Source organism: Haliaeetus albicilla, chromosome 5 (assembly GCF_947461875.1).
Source record: "Haliaeetus albicilla chromosome 5, bHalAlb1.1, whole genome shotgun sequence".
NCBI classification, from domain to species: Eukaryota; Metazoa; Chordata; class Aves; order Accipitriformes; family Accipitridae; genus Haliaeetus; species Haliaeetus albicilla.
The window spans coordinates 25,921,230-25,939,899 of NC_091487.1; the positions used below are offsets into that span (position 1 = coordinate 25,921,230).

Consider the following 18,670-nt stretch of genomic DNA (forward strand, 5'->3'; position numbering starts at 1 on the left):
ACCCCAGAAGGCTGTGGAGCATGCTGTCTGTGGGCCTCAATGTTTCTGTACTTCTATTGAAAGCTGTTGCAAAGCACTGATTCTTTTTTAATAACAAACATTCTCATTCACCAGAAAGGCTGGTTCTCATCATATGCAACATGGTGCAGAGATACTAAGTATTTTCCATCATTTTGCCCCATCGTTCATTACTCCATATAGATAAACAAATCAGTCCCCTTAAGAGAAGAGATCCACATGAGAGACATTTTGGGTTCTCTAGAGCAGGCCAGTCCTCTCCAGCCATAATCCCTTTTTAGGAAGCATATATGGTTATCTCACAGGAAATGTCCCTTCTCACTTCAGCTAAAGATGGTGTCAAAACACCTAAGGAACATCTGGGAGAAAAGGAGCACACAGTTCTTGGTGAGGCAGTGACTTCACAACCCCCCAAAGCACCTCCTGCAGCCTTGGACCGTGTGAAGTTCCTATGAGCTGCTGAATCCCTGGAGAACATGGCGTGGTGCGCGCAGGTCTGTAAGTGATAGAGCCAAAGTTAAAACCTTGGTACTGCCAGTTGGGTGAGTCTCCCTCATTCAAACCATTATTCCCCAGGACCTTCTCCCAGCCCACCCATCTCCCCAGCCCCAGTCCTGCCCTCATGCCTTGGGCTGCCTCTGGCACTCCTCACACACATCAATTGAGCCAAATCAACTGATTAAACCAGCAGAAATCAAGTCCTTTTCTGCAGTTAAGAGGGTTGACGTGAATCAAAGGGGTCCAAGGAGTGAAAGGTAAGCAGCAGGAGCTTACAGCCAGGCGTGGGGAGGCAATAAAGTAGAGATGGAAGGAGAAGACTTCCTCTTTCAGCAGAGATGAACTGTTCACTTCACTCACCCCATTGCCTTGCACCCCATATTTCCAACAAGGAAAACAACATCCCTAAAATTTCAGTCAACTGCAAAGACTTTACAGAGTGCTTTAGGATGTATTTGGATTAAAAAAATAGTAGAGAAATGGAAGGTTAACACCCTTCCAAATTTCTACATGCTATAGACTTTCAGCATCACAGCTGAACTTACTGTCCCAATCTATCCAGCTGCATAGGCAGCTCGTCCTACATACTGCTCTAGTCCCCACTGTACTTTTCAGTTGATTTTAACCTACACAGCCCTTCAGGATTCAGAGTCTCAGTCCCCCCAGTATCCACCCCTCTCCTCAGGTTCTGGGGCCAGTAGTTCCACAGTTACTTGTACAGTTACTTACAACAGCCTCATAAGAGAGTTTCAGCTGTTGCCTTGCCTTAGAAACTTTATTAGCTTTCTTATTGTTTGTTGTTTTCCAAATGAACACCCTGCATTAACTAACCCACATGAAGGTTTAGCTCTCCCAACATTGAGCAGATTTGAACGCTGTGGAAAGTCAGAAGATCTGGAGTCTATTGACCTTCACACCCCACTGCAAAGTCCACTTTTCACTCAAGCTTATGTTTAATGAGATGACATGAAGTGCCTAAGTAATGGGGTATAGTATTCATATGGATATAAACTACCCAAGTAAAGGCCTAGTCCAGCCTGTCTCTTTTTCCTCCTTTATCCTGCCCCTTGTGTCTCACAGCTTTGCCCCTTTGCCCTTGTTCTCACTATTTCCTGATCCTCCCATCAGGTGACAATTTGAATTTTAAAGCCATTTACACTCCAAAAGGTGCATAATCAGATTTTTATCCTGTACTTTTCTGATGTGACTTTTTTATTATGACATCAAGTACTGACCCATAATAAGGATGTAAATGCCCACTTTAATGTCTATTACCAGTATCTGCAGATGCATATAAAATTATAGTATCATCACATAACTACATATTAACCTCTTGAGCTCCATGACAGACAAACTCTCCAGGGACCACTGTATTCCAATTTTCAATTACCAGCAGTAGTTCAGTGACAAGCAGTAGAAGTTGTACTCATCCATATCCTAAACACTCAAGGTACTTGCAGAATGATAGAGAGTAATCACATTCCAGATACACCAGTTCTGGTGCTTCCAGTTGCCAGCTATTTGTGACAAGCACTTGGATCCTTCCCAGGAACAAATACACAGCTACATTTAAGTATACATACAGATGGGATGTAGCTTACCTGAAAGAAATCTGTGGTTTTCAGCAAAGTTGTTTCTGAGTCACGTGGTAGTGCACGATCATTACCTTACAGCAATTAGCAGAGGGAAGATAAGGTATAGAGCAACATACCACGTGTCATCTTTTATGCTTCTGTTGAGCAAACAGTGCACTTTGCTCAGAAAATGCCCATTTAGCACAGGTGTAAAGGTGCAATGTGTGAGCAAGGAATGTTGTGGTCCACAATACTTCATTGCAAGGATGAGGATACCACAACTGCAGCTACCTGCCCAATCTCAAGATGGTATTCATAGAAATGTAAACATTCTGATTTTCATCTTTCAGGTTAACGGCATCTGCTTACTTCAGAAATTGGGTATTCAGCTGTGAACAGAGCCTGCCAACCCATGTCTGACACAAGAATCCTACAAAAACTTGGAGAGGGAGGTTGTTTGTGGTTTTTATTTTTTAAAAGATGCACTACTTTCTCTAGAAGATCTAGACCTGAGAGTCAATGGAGAGAACAGAACAAAACATAGGATAATAAAGACAAAAGTTAGTACCATTTTTTCTTCATACCTTTCCGCTTCTTTCTGATACAGCTCCGTCAGATGATTGATTCTGGTTCCAAACAGGGTCTCTGACCCGAAGGCATTCTTCCCAAAACATACATTAAGATTTCTGGTATTTTAAAACCCTGCTGAACTGGGCATTAACAGGCAGCCTATCATTTGTTAAATAACAGCCAGGTTTTCTGCGCTGGACAGTCATTACTTTGGAGTTTAGGGAAGAGAATCGGAGGAGAACACTTGAAATATCAGTGCAAGACATGAGTCAATAGTCATATCGTCCTCTGATGTTCAGGTAAAAGTGTATAAAGTGTAACTGCTCAAGAGCAAGTTTTCACCTACCTATTGCTCTTTCTTGAGTTGTAATAGACAAGCTATTTCACAGGAGATCCTCTGTGATACTATGCATTTGGGCTGCTCTTCCACTTTCAATCCTTTGAAGTCCATGAATCATAGATATTTCCAGAGACAAAGCATATTTTGGGAAGCTAAAATACCCTATAAGGAAACCCCAATACAAAGTGAATACATACCAAAAATTCCTAGCTCAAGAATAAATAAAATCTATCTATATATACACACACATATCTGATTACAGATAAAAATACTCAAAAGTGAAGAAATGAACTGCCATCCTAATTTGTCCCTCTGTGCATACACATTACAATAATGCCAAATCAAATGATCACACAGTTCATTTTTTATTTCCATGCTCAAGCAGGAAACTGTCAAGGCAAAATTCTTGCAATAAAAGCAGTTGACTACTAGCCCTGGAGAGATGCCTGCCTGTTGCCTTCTTTCTGATGTCTAAGAAGCCAGAGAGAGACTTCAGCAGTAAGGACAGTGCTCCTCACCTCATTACTAATTGTGGCTGGATTTGCAGAAGTTCTGAGCACTCAATAGCTGCTATGGAACTTTGTAGGAAATGTGGTTTGAACCTACAAAAAGCTACAAAGCCACTCCAAATTGCCTGTGCCCGGGTATCTCATCTTGGGGCCTCCGAATTCAGAAATAACTCCTGGTTTTTGCTTCAGTCATTCTGACTTAAACTCCCCATCTATAAAACAAGGGCGACAGTAACATCCAAATTCTCAGCACATAAATAAATTCATTAACATTCTAAGCTGCCATAGCAGGAGGTACCCTGAAGACACTAACAAGGAAATTACTTCTTCTCTCTTCAGAATGGAGCCTGGATGCTGTGTAGTAAATAAAGCTTGGATTCAGTCTAAATGAGGAAAAAAAAAAAAAAAAAAACCCAAGCAGCTGTACATTCAGAGAGTCTCAACCCTCCTTCACTGACTGAGGCAGGAACCTAGTGTGAAGGGGGGACAGGGGAACGGGTCGGGACACACAACCCTCAAACCCAACAACAACTTATGCAACTGCATTGTACTGTGCATGGAGAAGGGCACTGGTTACAGCAACATTGGCCACTTGAATTGTAGCCTTGTTTTCCATAGGAACACAAATTTTCTATTGGGGGGGTGGTGTTAAAGAAGGTACTTGTTTAAATGTCTAAATAAATATGTAAACACAGGAAGCCTGTAGCTTAGAGTCGTGCAGCCTACCAATGTGGTCAGGAGGGTAAGAAATGCCACCTGGTCCAGTGCAGCCCTGTGGTAGCCCCTGCACTGCTTGAGTGCAGGGCAATGGCTGCACCTCATGGTCTCTCTCCCCTCTCCCGGGAATCAGACCCTGCACTCCTCATTCCCACTCCTTGCTGTCTCCACAGTACCTGAAAGGACCAGCGAGGGATAAAAGGCTTATGAAAGCTCCCTTTGCTGCTTATTTGTATATGCTCCCTTAATGGTGACACTGGACAGCCAGGAAAGAAAACACAGGACTTCTTTCATTCACCATATAACACTAGGCATTAGGAGTGTCTTCACCTATGGCTTTCTCAAAAATGGGAATGCATGTTTCCTCATGGTGGGGGGCTGGAAGAGTCCAAACACTTGGGAATTATGTGGTGAAGCAGGATGAAGAAAAGTCCTAAGGCAATGTTGGTGAACATCTCAGGAAGCTGGTGTCAAAATTACTAGAAAAACATCAGTGTTAGTGCTGGCATTAGTTTAGCGGAACTGCTGGCTTGCCATCGCTTCCCCTGCAGGCAGTCTGGGAGGAAAAAGCTATGACACTTCTCAAAATAAGATTTCTCCAACTAGGTGCAATTTTAAAAGTGTGTTTTGCAAAATCCATGTGTTTCATCTGCCTAATGGCAGCAACTCCCAAGACTTGCTCTTGTTCTCATCTTTAGATACCTCCCTGTTGCTCCCCCACTAGAAATGAATGAAATTAATGTCATTTAGCATTTTGAAACTCTATACTACATTTCATTAAAAAACTATTATCAAGTATCTGCTCTTAGTGGAAAATTACTTTACTTCAGCAGAGCACAAATCTTGTACCCCCAGATTTGAAGTACTTTTTACTTCGATGTGAGAAATCTTCCATTAGTATGTAGCAAGTCTACTTGTATTCATTTGTAGTTTCAGTTGATTCTCTGAGCTGGAAAAGCATGAAGCAAGCATGGTCTGAAAAACATCAAAACAGTAAAAGCCACCACAGTCAGCCCTGTTACTGAATTTACCACCAGCTATTCAAACTGAACTGAGAAAATTCTCAGCCCTTGGGTGTAAAATTAAAGATGTGTGAACAAGAACCATTCAGCTTTTTTTTTTTCATAGAAATGCCTCCAATTATCAAATTAAATGCTTCATTCCTCAGAAAAAAAAATATGCAAGTAGGTAGAAGACTGAACCAGCTCATACTGATTTTTAGATATCTGACATTTTTGACTGTTACCCATAGTTGATCATGTTTGCCAAATTCGGGCACCTCCCATAAGAGAATCTAATAAGAGCTCTTTTCTCCTTGCTCCCAACAAAAATCAGCACATTTCACCAGGAACACTTCCGAATTCTCACTGATGCAGTTTGCAGATGAGAGAGGAAAATAATCACTTTTAAAAATTGGACATCTCCCCCCCCCCCAATACAGTGTTGAGAACTTGAAGCAATTTCCAAAGGATCTTGATCTTTTTGTTCAAAAGCATTCAATCAACTCGGGATCTAATTTTTTACAATTTACTCCTTGGAACAGTTTATGTAGAGAGTGTCCTGTTTTGCTCCTTCCACAAGTGTGCATAGCTATCAATATTGGGACACAAATATATGCAAAAGAAAATTCAAAGTCCAGTGCTCCTTTGATCTTTGAAGCCACTGCTATCACGATAAAAAAGAACGATGCCAGTCTATCTTAAAAGGATGTTAGCGTTGGCAAAATGAATAGATATCCATTAAACTACCAATTGAGTCTGACCTGCCCATTTAAATGAAATCCCTTTTGGGACTGGACAGATCTGAAGCAGTGACTTAGAAGTGAAAAGCTACTTAAGAAACTCTGGAATTGTTTTGAATTCCAAACAGGGAGCATCTCACTTGTCTACAGACAATGTCATGACAAACTTGGAAACAAAATCATTGCAAAAACCAAAGAATGGACATGATAAATTACCTCAAATTCTTCACTCAAGTTTGCAATTCAAACGAAGAAAAGCATAGTGACTGCCTATAGACCTGCAGGTTACAGTTTAATACTTAAGGAAACGGTCAAGGAAGCATGCAGATTATGGACATTCCAATACTGTAAATCTAGTTAGATGTCAGTGAAACCTCTTTTCACCCACTCTCAACTCAGTTCACTTTATATCAGATAAAACACTTCTTTCATGTATTGATTTATTTCCAGTTTCTATAATCAGAACAAAGATTCTGCAAGAGCCTCGCTCAGAGAATACACATCATGTTTAAGACAGAGGAATACAAGCAAGAATCTTCCTTATTTACATGTTACCCACAAAATAAGAGTCCTAAGAACCCAGAGTCAAATCCCTATCAAACACTTAAATCTTATGACAACACAAAACATTTGGGACATGCACAATGCAGCTCTTTAAAGATTTTGAGTAGACCTGTTTGTGAACTATCTCTAGGTAAGCCCTCTGAGACAGGAGGGGAAAGCTAGAATGCAACTGACGGCAGCTTTGGCTAACTGTCTGGTGTTGCCAAACTTGAGAGAAAATTCAATGGCTTCAGCAGTGCCTAGGGGCTCTGGTCAGGCCAGACCAGTCTCAGTTCATGGCACTCTTAGAAGAGCTTCCAGCAATGAGGTCTCACACAGACCAATCTGGGCAACAAAAACAAATGCTAGCATGGGACATTAACACTATGTCCAGGACTTGAGATCTGAAGCAACAATTCACATCTGGCACTATTCCATCAATGGAATTTTACGTTCATTTTGAAACAAAGGTACAGTGTAGTGTATTTTAAAGCTGAAAAAGCTGAACCAGTCATTGCTCCCCAGTGTTAGAGAACACACTACCAGAAAATTGCTTCCTCCAGTCACACCATCTCCTCTCAGATGAGTGCAGAAGAGCCCTTCCACTTGGAGAAACCTACCATCTGCTCCTTCGGTGTGACACAGAAGGCTACAGGCTACCAAAAGGGCACTCCTACAAGGAGGTATCTTCCTTATATGCCATGAGAGAGAAAAGGAGAAGCAACTGTTACAGTGATTAAGAAAGATATTGCATACTTTTTTGGCAAGTATCTTATCAATGTAATAAGCCCACCGATGCTCTCCCTCATTTGTTTCTGATTTCAGTGCAATGTGCAGGCAGTTCACGCAGCTGAGCGAATGAACTGAGACAGAGCTCCTGAAGCTGAGCCTGTACTCAGGGAACACCACCCCAACACAGCAGAACTCTAGCTGCCAGTACAGCAAGAAAGGAGGAATCCCCACCAAGAACGCTCTTCAGCTGAGTGATTATGTAGGTTCTGAAGACAGCACACTCATATGTCACTGTACTACTCACAAATTGGCATGCAGAAATAATGCTTCATTTCAGGTGGCACAGATAAATTTTTTCTCACCTCACCTTCCCATGCAAACTTCATTACAATCTTTTGGTAACACCATAAAACTTCCATCACCATAACTTTTCCCTATGTTTGCCAAAACACTTCCCATTTTTCAACAGATCTCTATACTGCAGAAAAAAAGTCTTCTGTCTTCTCTGAGGTTCTAAACCAGGAGCAACTATCATTTCATGTAGACTGACCTTCACTATAAAATTGACCATTCAATGTCTTTTAGATGCCTCTGTATTTATTTTAATGGCTTATATTTGCCTGCAACATTCTTTCCAGAAAGCTGCTATCTGCAAATTGAAGCCTGAAGATACACAGAAACTACTGCTTCCCACAGTACTTTGTTCCAATGGGTAATCTGTCCTCACAGTTAAAAGCTCACACCCCATTTCTAACTTGAATTCATTTGGCTTCAGCTTCAAGTTCATTTTTATGCCCATCTGCTCAAGACATGAGACGCTTTATTACCTAGTATTTCCATTTCCATAAAGGACTTTGTACCACACAGGCAAGACACCTCTGATCCTCTTCGGATAAAACTCAACAGACTGAGCTCTTAAGTATTTCAAATTATAAAAACTGTCAGTCCAAAATTGCACTGTAATACTGCTAAAGCAAATGCATTGCATTTTGGAATAAAAAAAAAAAATTAAGATTATTCTTACTTTCTGGGATCTTGTGCATTGAAAAGCAGCAGTAAGAACTTTAGATTCAGAGTCAACTGCCAAAATATCACTTTTATGGTAGTGTTACAGCAGTATTTGGGCAGCAAGGGCTAGCATGATGTTTGGATACATGAGTATATGAACCCTGAATAGCAGTACGGAAGCAAGTATGCTTCTGTAAATACTTTAAGTGTAGACACTAGAACTGAATGCAGATGGATGTGGAATACCAAGGATTTTCATGCAGGAGCATAATTAAAGGTTAAATGACAAGTATTACAGTGTGAAGCTTATGAAAAATTACTTATATGGGTTAGTGGATTACATAGGACTTGTTGAATGGATATAGGTAGTTATACATGACAAAGAAGCCTAATTGTAAAGGAAGAATAGGACTTTTCAACCTTGCTGAAAAAAAACATAGCAAGAAACAATGTCAGCATGTTGATATTAGGAAAAAACTATTCCAAGAGAAGATGCAATTTCCCTATAAAGAGGGTAATTAATAAGAAAACTGATTACCAAGAAAGATGAGCTAATCCTTACTTTATGTTTTTAAAGTCAGATTACATGTCCTTCTAAAAATACAATTAAATCCAGTTGCAGGATAAATACTATAGCCAAAAGGTTCACAAAAGTTTTATCCAACCTTAAAGAAAGAGTTTGTAAATCTTTCTGAGACAGGACACTGGGCTAAGAGAACATAAAAGGAAAGTATCACTTTATAACTACTTTGCCCTTACAGTACCCGCTAGGCATACAAACCTGGCCACTGTGAGAGACAGACTACCAACCCAGACAGACCTTTGGTCTGACCCAGTGTAGTCTTTCTTATGCTGTTCATCTCATTTCCTTCCGAGGTTACAAGGAAAAGAGGGCAGCTTTGCAAAACCCTGATCATCCTCATAATACTGGCAGCTCTGCTGTAAGACAATGAATACTCTAGGTCATACATGCAGGGCTCAGCAATACTTATTCTGATTACTGTCTGCAGGTATATGTATTTTGCATCTTTCTCCAACATAACAGGCTGTACCAATCCGTTTTCCACTTTTACCAATTCTTTGAGCTGGTACAAGAATTATCTTTTCCTGGTATGCCAGTTAACACATCTTTGTCAACTCACTGGAGTCACACTAACAGCCAGGCTTGCAGTTGGTTAAAAAATTAACCAATTAAGTTGGTTAATTTTACCCACATTAAAGTTGACAAGGATGTTGAAGGTTCCCTCTGTCTCCACAACATGTCTATGTCACCTGATTGAGGGCCAGCCATGCACCAGTCTCCAGGCACTGGTGACAGGTCAGCCTCCCTGCACTTGTCTATGGCACAGTTTGCCTTCTTAAGAATGAGACGCTTTGGTATAATTAAGAAATTATGTTCCCTATGCTGAATTCAATCTTTGTACTGGGTAAAAGTTAATGGCCTAAGATCATCTTGTCTTGCCTTCTGTATAGCAAGTGGCTCCTTATGCTTTATGCCTTAAGAAGCATTGCTGTAAAGTATTTTTCCCATATTTGATGGTACAAAAGCAGGATGTCTCAAGCACAAAACACAAACTGGAATAGAATGCAGGGGACAAAGATACAGTAATGCTGTATCACAATGAGAACAGAGGTTTGTCCTCCTTTGATAGTATCCTAACAGCCTATTAAAATATATTTTCTGAACAAATGACTGGTAGTGTCCTTCACTTTTACTTCACTGAAACGTTCTCTGGTTACAAAACTGTTCCTCAAGGCAACAAAGCAAAGTTCTTCTCCGCTTTACATAATTCCTTTTCGATATCCAGGCACACACGTTGTTTTTTGTAGCATCTTCTTTCTTTGGTGCAGAAGGGGTTACAAAAAAAAAAAAGGCACTCAATCACCCTTCTTGTTGCCCTTCCTCCAATTTCCCTTCTCATCCTCTGCCCACTGAGCAGGTCTCTGAAACATCCACAAAGTAACAGCATGAGGTTCTACAGTTTGAAGGACAGCACTAACCATCTCAATGTCATTATTCAGGAATGCTGGCAAGACACACCTCTGCATACCACAATCATGAAGCTAATCTATCATTCAGTAGCACTAGTCACAGCCTCTTATGAGTTTCTCTCCAGCGACTGTTTTGTTGCCTTCTTCACCCTTTACTGTACCTTACCTTAAAATCATAAATCCATCAGGCCAGAAGCTACATTCTTTTAATTCACACTTCTCCAGTACCTACCAAACTGGGCATTAAGCCTCCCTAGAGCTCACTGGAACTACTGGAAATTTGCAAAGAACAACTTCTAAATGTGCTCCTCCAAGATCTCAATTTCTCTTTCATGGAACATCCACCTTCTTCTCCCTGTACATAAATAAAGCCCTGTTTGCAAAAGTTTGTCATTATAAGACTGGTCTCTGTCATCTATGAAAAATCGTGGCAATTGCACGAAGTCCCCAGTGACAGGAAGGGGTACGTATCATGTCACCTTTCTAAAACGCCAGGAAGGAGGATGTGGGGAATGACAGGCTAGTCAGCCCTACCTCGATCCCTTGTAGCTTTATGGAGCAAGTTCTGGAAGCCAATTCCAGGTGCCCAAAGGACAAGAAGGTGACTAGGAACAGGCAGCCAGATTAAACAAGGGTAAATCATGCCTATGAACCCGACTGCCTTCTATGATGAAATGACAGGCTATGTGGATGTGTAGAGGGCAGTGGATGCTGTTTACATTGACTTCAGCAAGCCTCTTGATGCAGTCTCTCATAGCATCCTTATAGCCAAATGGGAGAGCTATGGACTGGATGCCGTCCATTAAGAAAGGTCAGTGAGAAATTGGCTGAACTGTCAGGCTCAAAGAGTAATGATCAATGGTTTGAAATCTGCGTGATGGCCAGTTACAAAAAGCATGCCTCAGAAGACAATATTGGGATCGATACTGTTCAGTGATCATTAGTGATATGGTGGAAAGAGACAGAACATATTCTCAACAAGATCAGAAATAATGGCATGTTGGGGAGGGGAACCACTGATATGCTGGAGGGTGGGGGTACCACCCAGAGGGACCTTGACAGATTGGAGGAATGAAAAGACAGAAACCTCATGACGTTCATGAATAGAATTAGAATAGAATTAAGAATAAGAATTGAAAAAACAGAACAGAACAGTTGGAGGGGACCTACAATGATCACCTAGTCCAACTGCCTGACCACCTCAGGACTGACCAAAAGTTAAAGCATATTATTAAGGGCATTGTCCAAATGCCTCTTATACACTGACAGGCTTGGGGCATCAACCACCTCTCCAGGAAGCCTGCTCCAGTGTTTGACCACCCTCTCTGTATATAAGTGTTTCCTAATGTCAAGTCTGAACCTCCCCTGGCACAGCTTTGAACCATTCTTATGCATCCTGTCACTAGATACCAGGGAGAAACGATCAGCACCTCCCTCTCCACTTCCCCTCCTCAGGAAGCTGTAGACAGCAATGAGGTCACCTCAGTCTCCTTTTCTCCAAACTAGACAACCCCAGAGTCCTTAGCCACTCATCACAGGACCTGCCTTCCAGCCCTTTCACCAGCTTTGTTGCCCTACTCTGGATGCATTCAAGTACCTTAACACGCTTTTTTAAATTGTAGGGCCCAGAACTCCACACAGTACTCAAGGTGAGGCCGCACCAATGTGGAATACAGCAGGATAATCAACTCTTTTGACCAGCTGGTTATACTGTGTTTAATGCACCCCAGGATGCTGTTTGCCCTCCTGGCTGCCAGGCCACACTGCGAACTCACACTGAGACTGCCGTCGACCAGCACCCCCAGGTCCCTTTCTGCAGGGCTGATCTCCAGCTGCTCCTCTCCCACTTTATACTTGTGTCCAGCATTACTCCACCCCAGGTGCAGAATCTGGCATTTGTTCTTGTTAAATTTCATCCCATCAATCATAGCCCAATGCTCCAATCTATCTAGATCCCTCTGCAAGGCCTCTTGTCCCTTGAGAGGGTCAACAGCACCTCCCAGTTTAGTATCATCAGCAAACTTGCTAATGGTGCATTCAACTCCTGCATCCAAATCATTGATAAAATTATTGAACAGAACTGTCCCTAGAATTGAACCCTGAGGAACACTGCTCGTGACTGGTCACCAGCCAGATGTAGCCCCATTCACCACAACCCTTTCAGCCCTGCCATTCAGCCAGTTCTTCACCCAGCGCACCATGCACCTGCTCATCTCACAGTTGGATAACTTGTCCGGAAGGATGCTGTGAAGGACTTACAAAAAAGCTTTACTAAAATCCAGAAAAACTACATCCACCACCTTCTCTTCATCCCCTAGGTGGGTGACCTTATCATTGAAGGATATCAAATTAGCTAAACACGACTTTCCCTTTGTGAACCCATGTTGATTGTGCCTGACGATTGCATTGTCCTTTAAATGCCTTTCAATAGCACCCAGTATGATCTTCTCCATAATTTTTCCAGGTACTGAGGTTAGACTAAGAGGTTTGTAGCTTCCTGGGTCTTCCCTCATGCCCTTCTTGTAAATTGGAATAGCACTGGCTAGCTTCCAGTCAGCAGGGACCTTCTGACTCCCAAGACCTTTGGTAGGTAATTGAGAGGGGTCCTGCTGTAACATCCACTAGCTCTTTCAGTACTCTGGGATGAGTCCCATCCGGCCTCATGGACTTATGAGCATTCAACTGATACAACTGGTCCCTTACAATTTCAGTGTCCACAAATGGAAAGTCACTGTTCCCTGCAGTCATGGTCCTCCAACTCAGAGGACTGGGCAGCCCCAGGTCTGTCAGTATTATTGGAGACTGAGGCAAAAAAAGCATTGAATACCTCCACTTTTTCTTCATCCCAATTTCTCAGGTGACCATCTTCAACAAGTATCGGTCCAATGTTTTCCTTAGACCTCCTCTTGCTATTAATGTACTTCAAAAAGACTTTGCTGTCTGACACAACACTGGCCAGTTTCAACTCTAATTAAGCTTTGGTATTCCGTGTCTTCTCCCTGCATATGCAAACCACGGTTCTGTAATCTTCCTGCAAAGCCTGACCTTTCTTCCACAGATCATACAATTTCTTTTTCCTCTTGAGTTCCAAGAGGAGTTCACTGGTCAGCCAAATTGGTCTTCTGTGCTGCTTGCTTGACTTTCAACACAAAGGGATTGCCTGCTCTTGTGCTTTTAAAAGGTGGTTCTTAAAAACTGACCAGAATTCACATATCCCTAAGCCCTCAAAAGCAGATTCCCAGGGGACACTGCTAACTAGCTCACTGAGTAGCTTAAAGTTAACTCTCTTGAAATCGAGGGTAGCAACTCTGCTGACCATTTTTCTCATTACATCAAAAATTTTAAACTCAACCATTTCTTGATCCCTGTGGCCAAGACAGCCACTTACCATCGCATCTCCCACAAGTCCTTCTCTCTTCACAAATAACAAGTCTAGGAGGACATCTTTCCTAGTTGGCTCAGTGAGTACTTGTGACAAGAAATTATCTTCAACATACTCCAAGAATTTCCCAGACTTGCTTGTCACAACAGTATAGTATTCCCAGTTCATGTCTGGGAAGTTGAAGTCTCCCATAAGGACAAGGAGAGAAGACAACTGGAGAGAAGACAAACCTGGAAAAAGACTGGGAAGTCCTGATGGGCAAGAAGTGAAATATGAATGAGCTGTGTATCTTTGAAACAATAATCACATACTGGATTGCCTTAGTAGAAGCACAGCTACCAAATCAAGGCACGTTATTATTCCTTTCTACTCAAGCAATCCACATTTGAAGCACTGTGTCCTTCACTGCAAGTACCGTGTGAGTTCTAAGGAATCTGCCTTAGAGGAAAAGAGACAAAACAATGGACCTAGTTTATTCCTCTAAGAATGCTGCAGATATTCAAATCTGTATCAAGCTACTGAAGTCTGAAGATAAATTTTGATAAATACCCTGGAGTAACAAGATATATGATTCATTTAGCTTGTCTACCACCCAGAATAATCAAATTTGCTTGAGAACCTGACTGACCTGTAAATGCATTCTAACCTAGAAATAGGAAAGACATGGCAGCTGCAAGAACTTCAGTCTCCTGGCACTTCCAGAAAGTTGTCATTGCAGGAAGTATGACTTACCAAGACAAGGCTTGCCACAGTTACTCCTCAGTACTGCCACAGGTACATTCAACCTTTAAAGGGATGGAAGACCTCCTAGGAGCTTACAACCTAAGTAAGGGCTTAACCAGATGAATAGTGCTACTGACCTCAATAGGAAAAATCTGATAAATTATCTTTCCCTGCCCCCAGAGAAAAAACATGTGAAGTCTGGCAACGCCCTGCCACCACAATGAGTGAGATGAAGGCTGTTGATTCCCTAACACCTCAAACATCTCTCTCAAAATTTTTAAAACCATCCTGACACCACAGGACAAACAGAACTACTCTGAACAATAATCAGAATGTAGCAAGATATATCAGAACTGGTTTTTAAAAAGGGAACACGAAGGCCAAAATTTAAAATTTCAGCTGAATGATCAGTAATCTAAGTCTGTTGAATAGACTCAAACCAAGAGAGGATGTGGAATATCCTTCATGAGATTAAAAACACTCAACTGCACAAACACTCTTTTAGGGAACCACTCCCTGTCACTGAAACAGCCTGCAAGTTAGGTTACAAGGCTTCCAATCCTAAAATTTATCTGCAGGTTGTCAGGAGAATGTGACCACCTTTCCCCTTCACTGTGTTCATGAGTACTAGATAGTCAAGCTACTACTTTTCAGGTTTATCTTCTCTTTGTATGTTCTAGATTACAGGCCCTTCAGTGCTGAGACTTCCTGTGCTACCTCTTAAACACCATTGCCCCAAACAACTACAAAATAAAGACAATCCAATGACTACTTTAAAACAGGAACATTCCTCTCTCCACAAAACCCTTACAGCTTGTCCCATAATCCAAACTGACCTCTATACTCCTTCAGCAAGGTAAAAAGTCTTTCCCTGTTCTAATTATTTCTAAGATGTACCACCACCAAAGGAAAAAAAAAAAAGGTTTTGAGAGATGACAGATCTGACAGTTTGCTTGGGCTGTGAAATATAAATCCAATTTAGATGTCTCCCCAAGAATAAGTAGGTATTAGGGGATCAGACAGGGACAGTGTGTCTGTAGTATAACTGTATAACTATTTGTCAATCGTGGTTTAGCGAGTCATTCAAGTTTTGGTTTTTGTATGTTACGACCATTTAACATTTTAATACAGGGTTAAATATAAATCAGTGCTTTATATCCTCACAATCAAATCTGTTCCTCAGGTATTTGATTTATACGGCAGAGCAGAACACTGCAAAACCACTAAAACCATGCAAATTTTGTTATCTACTTAAGAGTGCTAACTGCACCTCCACATTCAAAATGAATTTTACAAGCTTAAACGGTTCTGTCTGAAAGCTCTACCCATTGAGGAAAGCAAAAAGAGTTCTACGCATGCAAATATATCCTAATTTTAAAGGACTTAAGAAGCCATGAGGCCACCTGTTCCTTGACACATGCTATGCAGGTATATATTCTAAAAACATAGCCCAAAATAAGTTCCAGACAGAGTAATTCAAGAAAAGTAGAGTGGAGTGTGATCAAGAATTCAAGAAAAGAGAGGGAAAAAAATCACTATCCATATATTCTGCAACACAGAAGGTAACAGGGGGCAAAGTAGAAGTGCTATGAAGAGAATGTCTTTTGTGTATGCTGCAGAGTAAAGTACAATCATCAGTAAGTGGAGACACCTCCAGTAGATACAGCAGACAATACTTTCTGAAGGGAGGGAAAACATGAGACAGAAGTGGTCTAATCAATATCCAGAATGCTGTGAACTCAGGCGATACTTTACATGGCTTTTTTGTTCAATGGCATGTTAACTTCAACAGGAAGCGTCCTTTAGAAACACTAACAGTCATTTTTTAATTCATACACTGAGAAATGGAAGTTTTGTATATCCTCTACCATAGTCCAAGGATATTCAAGGGCCCAGGTTCCTTTCCAGGATGCCAGCTTGCACATTTATGTCCAAGTAGTTCTCCCAAATCCTTATCCCGTAGGAGATTTAGGAAAGAACATGCAATACACGAGCAAGACTAAAGACACTCGTAACAAGGGAGAATGAAAAGGTCTAATGGACCATGCTGCCAGTGAGCCAATGGCAATTTCTGAATGGACAAGCACCGTATTTGCTTCGCTAGAAGCAACATGATTTGAGTCCATTAGCACATGGCCTGAAAACATTCTGCTAATACAGAATTCAGGTTCCATGTTTCAACTTGTTTGCATTCCCCTCCTCATTCCCCAGCCAAGAAATCCTCCTGGCCTGGAAGAAAGCAGGGGGAGACTCTTGCCTCCCTGAGCGGCAGTGGGACTTTCACCCAAAAAATGTCAAATGCACAAACAAGCAACATGTCCAGGGGGTGAATAAAGATCTGAAAACCCAAAGGAATCTGTACATGACCCAGCACATATGAGCTGGCATCAGGGAAAGAGATGAATGCATAATAAATACAGCAATAGCAAGAACATTTTTAAAAGCCACTGCGGTCCCAACACTGATTACCTTTTTAAAACATAGATTCACAAGCATGATTTAGCTATGTGGGGCACGCAGATCAGTCTGGATGATGGCATGCATCACGCAGCAATACTGAAGATATCACTACTGCCAAACAAGATGTTTGGTAAAGACACACACCAGAGTCAAACACTTCCAAAATCCAGCAAGCTTTTATAGTTGCAATGCTTCTTTTTGGCTGAATCCAGGGCTCTTCTCTGGTGGCATTTTAAAAAAGTTACTGGAGGCAGCAATAGTGGCTTTCTCGGCTGCTGGTGTTTTCCCTGTCCACTCAGAGTTCTGGGATCTCAGGGATGGTGTTGCTGGTAGCTCTGACTCTGCTGCATCCATGTGGACAGATAAAGTTGCTGGAATATAAAATTGCAGGAAAGGGGGAACAGAGGAAGAGAGTAAGAAAGGGCAACAAAAAAAAAGTTAGAACAAGTGACTTCATGGCAAATGCCTCATATATATAATATCTTATATGAAGGTGTTATTTACTGAGTTCCTACGAGTTCCCCTGCCGAATTCCTTTGAAATACCAGTTCTTGATAGCATTAACACCTTTCCCCTAATGATTCTCACATTCCGAACTCCAAGTTCCCAGTCCACTAACTAGTTCCCTTAGTCAAAGTTCCTGTTGAAAATCAAGAGCTTTAGCTGTCCCATACTTAAACTGAATCAATTAATAATCATTCAGCTGAAGATATCTTCGTCTCTTCACAAAGACTCAATTAACCCTGTACCTGAGAATTTCAAGGTCTCTGAAGGCTTTGGAAATTTCAGGTTGCAAAGCTCAGTTAGAGACGAAAATGTACCTCTCCTCCTTACCCAGTAAAGGCAGTACCATGAAGCTCCACATATATCCAATACAGTAAATCAGCATATTATAACAAGAAGCTACTTGCTAAGCTAGGCTGGAATCCATTCTCATTTTCTCAGTACAACCACTGCTTCAAAATGGGACAGGCTATAATTAGCAAGAGAGATTTGCAGATCCATAGCTCAGCCCAACAGTCACCCAAATTTCCAGAAGGATTGTCAGAAACCTAGAGATATGGGAGTTTACTCCTATTCTCAGTATCCTGAATCACTCAATCCTCACAAGCAGAACAGGGCAGGATAAAAAAGAGTAATTGCCACAGGAGTCTTTGGGGCAACCAGAATTTTGAACAAGTAACTGCTTCAGTACGAAACACATCTCTTTTTCATGGTATTCTCACAACAGGTAATAGTTGTTTGTGTGTTTTTATTACAAGTTGTGTCTGCTGCTCTGTAGTGGATGAAGGATAAAGAGGCCATAACAAGCCTCAACTAGAGGACTGATTGCTTTGAAGTTTAAATAAAAAGCTGGTTCAGTGCTTGAGGTTCCACACTCAGTAGATCTGGAACCCCAACAATCCTGCTTCTGTACATCCAAAACAGTGAGTCATTTCCATTCAACCACAACAACACAGCTGATAACAGTACACTGCATATTTTCCCTCTAGCCCATCAACTTCCTCCATCTGAAGGTCATACGAAACATGCAAAAAAAAATATAAGTCAAAGCCCTTAAACTAATAATCACGACCAATACTACACTATGGGCCCCTCAATAGCAGCTTCCCCAGTCAGGCTCTCCATCTTTTCTCATAAAAAGAAAAAAAGCAAAGGACTGAAACAGGCTTCTTGCTGCTGAGTACCATCACACCATGACAAAGAGTGAATGCAGTAGCAAGAAATAGGAGAGGGAAAATTCACCAAATTGCTACTACTCATCAGACTGTTCTGTGATAAGCAGTTTCAGAGGCTGCTGACACCTTTTAGAAATTATTATTTTTCACAAGCTAAGTGTGAATACATGCCAAGACAGACAAA

General features: G+C 41.4%; 2 protein-coding genes across 12 annotated transcripts in view; both read right to left on the bottom strand.

Annotated features, from left to right (window-relative positions):
- ESRRB (estrogen related receptor beta) overlaps positions 1 to 3,145 on the bottom strand; it is a 179,706-nt gene extending 176,561 nt beyond the window's left edge. The window contains exon 1 of the mRNA XM_069783828.1: positions 3,007 to 3,145. The gene's annotated coding sequence lies outside the window, so the exon portion shown is untranslated. The remainder of the gene's footprint in view (positions 1 to 3,006) is intronic.
- Positions 3,146 to 6,390: 3,245 nt separating this feature from the next.
- Positions 6,391 to 18,670, bottom strand: part of GPATCH2L (G-patch domain containing 2 like) — a 42,185-nt gene continuing 29,905 nt past the window's right edge. For 7 of the 11 annotated variants that reach the window (XM_069783815.1, XM_069783821.1, XM_069783818.1 and 4 more), the window contains one exon: positions 6,391 to 17,178. In XM_069783815.1, the coding sequence (XP_069639916.1) occupies positions 16,985 to 17,178 (194 nt within the window). In that variant the 3' untranslated portion in view covers positions 6,391 to 16,984. The remainder of the gene's footprint in view (positions 17,179 to 18,670) is intronic. The other 4 variants (XR_011324721.1, XM_069783825.1, XR_011324722.1 and 1 more) reach the window with 4 other exon arrangements.